General features: G+C 37.5%; 1 protein-coding gene across 1 annotated transcript in view; it reads left to right on the forward strand.

The window, feature by feature from the left end:
- The window catches only part of CXADR (CXADR Ig-like cell adhesion molecule), a 65,273-nt gene extending 56,496 nt beyond the window's left edge, over nt 1-8,777 (forward strand). The window contains exon 8 of the mRNA XM_053309163.1: nt 7,390-8,777. Coding sequence (XP_053165138.1) covers nt 7,390-7,431 — 42 coding nt within the window. The 3' untranslated portion in view covers nt 7,432-8,777. The remainder of the gene's footprint in view (nt 1-7,389) is intronic.
- Nucleotides 8,778-8,980: the final 203 nt, after the last annotated feature.

The raw sequence follows: 8,980 nt of genomic DNA on the forward strand, positions 1-8,980 counted from the left end.
TTATGACCAGTGCCGGGTGCTTTAGAAACAGGAGGGAGTGGGGAAAGAAATATGTGGGATGGGAATATATTAAGTTGCATGTTGAAATGTTTCTGCTAATGCATATTTGCATGACTATGTTTGCATGTTTTTGCATATTTGCATGTTTTTATATTCTTACATTTTTGTGAGTTCAGTTGCTATTTGTGCCCTCAAGAACCCACATGTTAAAAATACTGTCTGTGTTGGAGGGTTGTGGTGGTGATTAACTTGCAGTGGGAGGGTTCCAGCAAAGGGGGGGGGGGGCTCCAAATGCCTTTAGGTCCAGGCTTGAAAATTACCTAGGTGCACCTCTGCTGGCATCATATATGACTGCATGCACAGCTTTTAGTCTTGAATCCATATTAAGCTACTGAAGAATAGACAGAACTACACACCCAGCCTGAGTGGGTTTTCAGTTAATAGCTATATACTTGATTTAAAGGTTTTGTGTAATTAAAAATCAAAGTATGAATTGCATTAATCCATGAACCACATATGAATTTATTTAATGCAACTGAAAGCCTGTCTTCAGCTTTGGTATGGTTTCTGCTGGTTCCTTGATACTTGAAGGATTTGTCCCAAACACGTTCATATTGCACAGTAGTTTATCCATTCACTAACAGTGAAATTCATTATTAAACCTTTTCACAACTTTAGTTGTGTGGGCTCTTACTTGGTAGATGTAGTACGGAAGCTATACTAGTAAAAGAGAGCTACTCCTTGATATTTAAGCAAGATGACACATCTGGAAACAACTAGCAATTTGTGCAACACTACTGAAAGCCTGTGTTATAGCTGCTAGCCCTCTTTCCCTTTAGGATAGGATGGCCTTTCCCATCATTACTGATTTCATAACCATAGAGATTAAATACATTTTCTTCTAAGAACAAAATAATGTGCTCAAAAATCCAAAAGGAGGGGATGTGCATTAGTGTTTCTTACTGCCTGTCACCAGTGCACTACTAAATTTATTCCACATTGTTTCCAAATCCAACTTGGTGGGAAGCCGGGTGGGGATAATCTTTGGACTTAATTTCTCCATGCACGCAGCCAGTTGCCCCCTCACTATTTATGCATAGTGGCAGCCTTCAATTGTACCGTGTGTTCTCTAACTCAAAATTGCAGGGTAAAGGTACCTCATTCAGCTGTTATGCCTGCATGGGCACTCAACTCTCTCTGTCTCTCTTCCCCACCCATTACTGATATACAATCAGCCTTTGCTAAAATACCAATGTAGGCTTTCTGTACTCATTTACAAATTCAAAATTGTCTGAAGTAAAAATAGAGAGTTTGGGGAAAGTTAACAGATTTGGGTAGTTAGCTAAACTGACTTTTTAATCAAATGTGTTTATAGAGGGAGAGAGGAAACAGAACTTGCAAGTTTTATCTGAAAGAAAACTGTTTAGAATTGGTTATACATAATTGGTTATACATTTATACACATAATGAAAAAGGAAAGAGAATATGATGAATTGGTTAACAATTCTTCCAAAGTAAATTCAGTATTTCTGTTCATTTCTCACAATCAGCTCCTTCTTGAACAGTATAGGAGTTAGAGTGATAAAGGCTTGAAGACTGCCTTGAAGACTGGCCTGCTTAATCTGCTATTTACAGCAAATTTTAATCCCTGTGGTAGTTGCATTTATGAACATCTTGTTTCTTCCATCCTGGTTGATGCTTCAGGCTGAAAATTAGATCTCGGGTTGACAACCTAACTGCAAAATACGCCTACATGGGCAGGGCACCAGAAAAGCAAATAAGGTCTGGTACCTAGCTTATAAAAATACAGTACATGTTGACAGGTTCCTGATTTTATAATGGTGTGGCCTGAATAAGACATTAACCAGATAGTTGACCTACTTGACCTCTATAGTTCAGTTCTTCCTTGTTTGCAAGACAAGTGGCTGTTTAAAGCAGAGTTTCTAACTAGCATTAGCTTATCCTCAAGGGGAAATTAAAATTTTATATTGTGTGTGTGTGTGTATGTGTGTGTACACACACAAACACACACATGGAGGAGGGGCAGACAGAGGGGCCAGTTAAAAATCAGTTGGATGTCAGACAGTGAAGATGGAAGGTGGTGGGCTGGATGTAGGTTTGGAGGGGAAAGGGCTCTGAACACCACACATTGGTGATGTTTAACCTATTAAAAACAAGGGGTATTCTTAATAGGTTAAACGTCAGTAATGTGTGGAGTTCAATGTGTGTCTGTCATCCAACTGGCTCCTCTGCACATTCCAATCAGGGTTTCCTTGTCCCTCCTGCAGGGGTCTCACTTCTGCTGCTGTCATTCAACCTCCTACACATACTTAGACATTGCTGTAAACACAAGTTCCACAGCACACACACAATAAATAAACTTAACAACCAATATAAAAAAATGCAAAATGTCACAGGCTTTCCCAGAGTTTTGGAAGAGTGTTTTCCCAGCCCAGCTTGAACATAAAATGGCAGAGATTGAACTTGGGTTCTTCCATCTGGAGAACTGTCTCCCGAAGGTGCAGATGGGAGACTACTGACAGCCCTTATGGTACAGGGTGCTGCAGGATTCCAGCATTCCCCATGCTCTTCAACATCTATATGAAATAGCTGGGAGAAGTCGCCAAATAATTTGGGATTAGGTGATATCTGTAAAATGCCAGTAGCCAAGTGTTGTTGGTTTTTTTTAAAGCACCAGCAGGATATCTTCACAGTGTGTATGAAGTGTGAGAAAAATAGACCTGGATGTTATCGATATACTGATGGCACTTAGCACTGTTTCTCTCTTTTATCAGCCACTTCTGACAGTCGAAGTGCTGAACTGGTGATAACTGGGACCAGTTGCCGGCAGTGTTCTGCCTCTCCTTTTCATCAGTGTGTGGAATGGATTTTGTTCTGGGCGCCAGTATCAAGGCAGGGTGCGCATACAGGCATTCAGGATGGGGCTTTCCTGATTCAACCTGAGCGGAATCTAAAATTAACTGAGTAGATATCAAAAAAACCTTTGAGCGTGTGCACGCCTTAGAGGAAACAATAGTTGTCCGGAATACTTTCTGCTGGTGCTTAACTTCTTAAAGCCTTACACAGCTTGGGCTGTAGGTACCTGAAGGAATGTCTCCTCTTATGTGTTTCTGCCCATCCATTGAGACAATCTTTGGACTCCCTCCTCCGGGTACTCCTGCTTTTGAAGATGAGGCAGGCAGCAATTGGAAGGAAGGACTTTTCAGTTGTGCCCTGCTTGTGAAATTAGTTCGCTTGGTGCCTATTTTTTGATAAAGACCTTATATAAACAATTGTGTTAGTACTGTTTTTCATCTAATTTTGTTCTATCCCACTTTCACATGTTTTAAATTGAAAAGTAGCCCAAAATACTGCTTTTAAATACCACTAAATTAAACATTAGGCATATTGTCAATGTGCAGGAGGGAGTGAGACTTCAGCCTTGATAACATAGCATTGCAAAGCTAGAACAACAAAACTTGTTCTGAGAAAAAACACTAGATGCCTCCTAGTGGCCAATGTAATTTCCCTGGTCATATTGCTCTTTGTTTCTATTACCAAGTATTTTGCATTAGACTTTTGCAAAAGAAAATACGATTTCACAGAAGGTTTTGATAAACTGCTCCTCCCGCTGGTTTTGCTTTGCTAGTGCTCAGCCTTTTTTGATTATATAGTATTTGAATTTTTAATTATTGTTTTGTCTTTTGCCAAAAGAAATCTAAAAATTAAATATATTGAAATCATTTTTTAACAATTTACTGTATCTCTGTGCTGCTTTGATGGCTAAATGGGGGTTTATAAACATTTAGATAAATAACAATAAATATATCCATGCCCATGACCAGGCATGATTTATCAATTAATAACTCTTTCATTTTCTTTCATTATGATAAAGCTTTATTTTAAGTGTCTACATGATGAATTGATAGTTTGTATACACCAAGAACATTGATTAGCTGAATTTAATCAGGTCCAGTCACTTTCCATTGCTTGCTGAGGGATGGAATTTCAGACAAATTTAGAAAACATGTACAACTTCAATGTAGAACATTTTCCAAGTACTGCATATTGGTTTGTGCAACTCTCTTGATAGTTAAATCATATGTATGTATCAAAGTATTGATAGAAAAATGTCAGATCACTACTGATTATGGAAAAAATATAAAAGATTGGCATTTCATTCAGAAATCATGTTAGGGATAACTACTGTTCTTGAAAGCATAGAATGCTTTCAGAGGAGAGCTCTTGTGGTAGCAAGCATGACTTGTCCCAGCTAAGCAGAGTCCACCTTGATTGCTTATGAATAGGAGACGATGTGTTGTCACTGTAAGATAATTCACCTTAGGGGAAGAGCAGAAGGTTCCAAGTTTCCTCCCTGGTATCTTCAACATAAGGCTGAGAGAGATTCCTGCCTGCAGCCTTGGAGAAGCCAGTCTGTGTAGACAATACTGAGCTACGTGGACCTATGGTCTGAATCAGTATATAGCAGCTTCCTATGTTCACTGTGTGAAATGTACACTAGAGCCTTATGGAGCAACTGATCTATTCTTACCTTTTGTATAAACTATGATGAAGTACTAGTAGCTGTAAAATAACGAGTCTCCAGTCTTGTATCAGAGATACACATAGGAAGAGTCACTGGCTTGTCAGCTCATCTTGCAGAAAAAGGCCAGTGCATCTAAAGCATTTGGAAATAATATTTTTCAGTTCACTGCCCTTGAGGGGAGATATAAATTCCTGAGACAGGTCTTAATGCATTGGATGAAAAAACTCCTTGGAAGCAAGAAAAGGAAAGTACACTTCGCTTGTGCTGAGACTGTACATTCTGATCATGCCAAATCATACCAAATGTTGAGACAGCAACTCCACTTTCCTGCCCCCTTAAAAAATAATGTGTCTTTAAAGGAAAGGGATTAAGTTGGCTGAAAAAATCAAAAACTAAAACTCCTTGTTGTAGCCAGTCTGTTAGTAAGCCTAACGAGAGAGAACCAGGGCATTTTGCTTTTTCTCTCTCTCATAGAATATTAGAGCTGAAGGACCTTGGAGTTTTCTAGCCCAGCCTGCTGCTTCAGAATAGGCAACTGCTACACTTAGTCTTTTACAATGGGTTATGTCCAAATAAAGTTAGTCCTTACTAACTTGTCTCTTCTATTACAAGGGTACATAGGGTGAAAAATCTTCTTTGATACAACCCAATCCCTAGTTGTTTCTGTACCATAAATATGCAAGCTGCTTTGTCCCTATCGAACATGTTTAGCTTCATGGTTTGTGCCTATTCACACATAATGTTCAACACATACAGTGGGTGGACAGTGTACGTAGGTACAGATCTGTACACAGGTACTGTGATTCACATGCTGAACACAGGTACACTAGAATACTTTATATTTACCCATGCATCTGAAGGGCCTGAATCCAGGTTCACTTTTTAAATGAAAATAGGCACAGTCATTCACACAAACATGTTTGAGTGTACAGACTTATGTACACATGGGCAGCATGATGTCTGAATCGGGCTTTAATCTTAATTTTCCTGGATCAGGTTGTCCTTGATTAAGCTCAGATTCTGGATAGCATTTTGTGTGGTCCTATGTGGGTGCTCAGCTGATACTAAAAATCAGAACTGTGCCAACTAATGTAACTCAGCATGTTGTAAGTTAATAGTTTCATATCTACCTAATTTTTGAAGTCTAATTTGGCTAAATACTGTATAGATGGTGTTGAATCCAGAAGCACTTAATATACCATTGAGAGGTGCTCTTGACAACAATACAACACAACAAATATGTATATAACACTTTTCAAAAAGGATATAAATAAAAATGGCTCCCTATCCCCAAAGGGCTCACAATCTAAAAAAACCCCATAAGATAGACACCAGCAACAGCCACTGAGGGAAAGATGCTGTGTTGGGATGGATAGGGCCAGTTGCGCTCCCCTGCTAAAGAAAGAGGGTCACCACTTTTAAAGAGTGCCTCTTTAACGGGTGTTAACAGTGTTCATATGGTAATCACATTTCTCTGAAGCTGATATGTGGTGTTATAAAAATACTAATTAAAATGACTTCTGAAAATCAATAAAAATGGTAAGAGACCTAAAGATGACAATTTGGATTCTAGGTATCAGAAATAAGAAATGGCAGTGATGCACCTAAATTATTTCCATACTTTTCTGGAAGACTGTAATTTGCTCCTAATTACAATTGCCTTAAATTCATATGGAAATTCACAAATTTCCATAGGAAAGAACATTTGTCACTATAGTACTGAGCATCGATATGTAGAATTCAAGAAAATGACAAAATGCAATAAACTGTGATTAGAAGGAAGGTGTAAGATTCAGAGGACAGGTTGATCTCAAAGTGATACAGAATGAAACCAAGAGTCCCAATGTTACAAAGGCAGGTACTCTAGAAATGCAAATTACTGGTGCTCTTCAATTCCTGTGTTAACTGCAATGTTGACAGCAGGGAAGCAGAGATTTCACTATTGTTGTGTTCTATACTGTCCTTCAATGAAAATATTATCAGGGCGGCTTGCAATAATAAGAGTACAAGAATAAAAACCAAATAATAAAATGATTAAAATGTTAACAGTAAAACTGGCCAAAGGGGGGAAAACACCACCACCCCAACACCCCACAAAGTATTAAGAGTCTGGATTGGAGCAATTAAAAGGCCTTTAATGCGGAGAGGATAGTAAAGTAGATGCCAGACAGTCCCTCTATGAAGAAGGCTAATGGAGACGCTCTCCGAATTTCCACCCATTTACTTCTGAGAGCTGGGGCACTGGTCTGGCTCATGTGGAAGCAGGAATTCTTTCAAGTATTGTGGCCCCAACTCATGAGTAACAAGTCTGTCTGCCAATGCATGATTAAAAAGAGGTAGTGTTCATATGTAATTATGAACTATGTTTGGCCCTATCCACCCCCAGCACACTACCTCCAGTGACTGTTGCTGGTGTCTATTTTATGTTTGTTTTAGATTGCAAGTCTTTTGGGGACAGAGACCCATCTTATTTATTTGTTATTTCTCTGTGTAAACCACCCTGAGCCATTTTTGGAAGGGCGGTATAGAAATTGAATAAATAAATAATAATAAATAATTATTATATCCTGAATGTAAAAAATAGAATCTTGGATCCAAGATTAGATGCTATTCATTTAAGATAAATTTGAACTGGTTTTGTGAAGGGAGGAAGTGTGAACCCTACATCATCGACAGGACCTCTGTTTCTGACATCTGTCATCAGTTCTTCAGTCCTGTTGGGCTTACCTTGAATTATACATAGAATTGTATATAGCTCAGGATTATTTAGATGAAACTTATCTGTTTATATTTCAATTCAGCATATTCAAGCACTTATTGATTAATGATGTTTTCTCTTGTAGTATGACAACGCATGCAGGACGGGTGACATAACAGTGGTATAAAGTTGAAGAATCAGCATGTATATCATGAATTTCAAGTCATGGAGCAAATGAAGTATTGTGTGCTTTTTCATTATTTTCTGCAGACCAGATGGTAAAAAGACTAAAATGGTATTTTGCCTCTCAAATGTTTACAACATGGATGGCTTAAATAATTTTTTTCATTTTAAAAGGACTTGACTTCAAATTATACAAAAATATGTAAGCAGCATCAGCATGGGATAGGAATAAAAACCTCAGAAGATCAACCCAAATAGCAAAAAATATAATTTTGTATTTTGGTGCATTGTTTTAATTTTTTTTAAACTATGATTTTAAGTTAACATGATTGATTTACTACTAAACTTCAAACATACTATGTGCCTTTTAATATATATATTTGGTGCTTTCTCTTAAATCGTATGGATTTTTAATATAAGCATGACTTTCAGAACACTGTTTTCATAAACCTTAAAGATAATAAAAATGTGTATAAATATGTAAAATGCTGATCCTAGTAGTACTTGTCATACTAATTTTGAAATGTAAGTTAATTTTCTTGGCTCTTAGCTTGCTGTAACTTACACCGTTGTGGAAATTGCTTTGCAAGACTCTGTAGTACATCTGCTTCTGGCTCTTTGTAGTCCATATCACATGCAGTGAATTGTAGCACTTGTGTATGAAATTTTCAGCTCTATAATTCATTTGATAGATTATATTCACCTATTCCACCACATTTTCCAGTCCTTCACAGGTGAGTCTCCATAATCCACACCACAGTATGCATACAAGCACAGAGCAGGTATGCTGCAGAAAAATGCAGCTGAGCCAAGGCTCCATAACTGGTAGAAGGCAATATATTCCATGGTCACTTCATCAACCAGTTGGATCTGAGAACATGTTTCTCATGTGATAGCACAGGCCATTAGGCGTGTGAACAAATCCATCCACCAATTAAAAATAAATTTTATTTAATGCAATTCCATACTATCAAATATTTTACTTCTATTTGTATACATCTTTGATTTTCTAGAAAACTAAGATGAACTCAGAAGCCTGTATATATGAAAGAGAATTATGTTGATGATGAAAAGTATTTTAAATATGGGGTCTTGATTACACTAGAGATAGTCAGCTGGAGCTCCATTGACTGGTTATACAGTATGAAGCAAATTTGATCCCTGCTTATCCTGCCAAATTTTAATTGAGGTATGACAAAGGTTTCCTTACAGATTCATCTTTAAGTTAAAGAAAAGTTTTTTAGGCTTGAAATAGTAGAGACTTCATCTTACTTTACTTTATGCAGTAAAATCAAATTGTGTACCCTTCTTCTTAAATATTTATCCCATGCATTAAACATTTTTGTATTACTTGTGGTAGTCATTGCATACCAACAGCTTCCTAGCCACTGACAAGAAATCGTACTTTCCCAAATTTATGTATTGCAATTCTATGCCAAATGGCTTTAAAAATAATTTATGACATAGATAACAGCATAAATTGCCATTTTAAAGCTAACAATTGCATTTGCAGAGCCAGTGAGGACAATAACTTACATTAAAAGACATCCACT

The sequence above is a fragment of the Hemicordylus capensis genome, chromosome 3, assembly GCF_027244095.1.
Source record: "Hemicordylus capensis ecotype Gifberg chromosome 3, rHemCap1.1.pri, whole genome shotgun sequence".
NCBI classification, from domain to species: Eukaryota; Metazoa; Chordata; class Lepidosauria; order Squamata; family Cordylidae; genus Hemicordylus; species Hemicordylus capensis.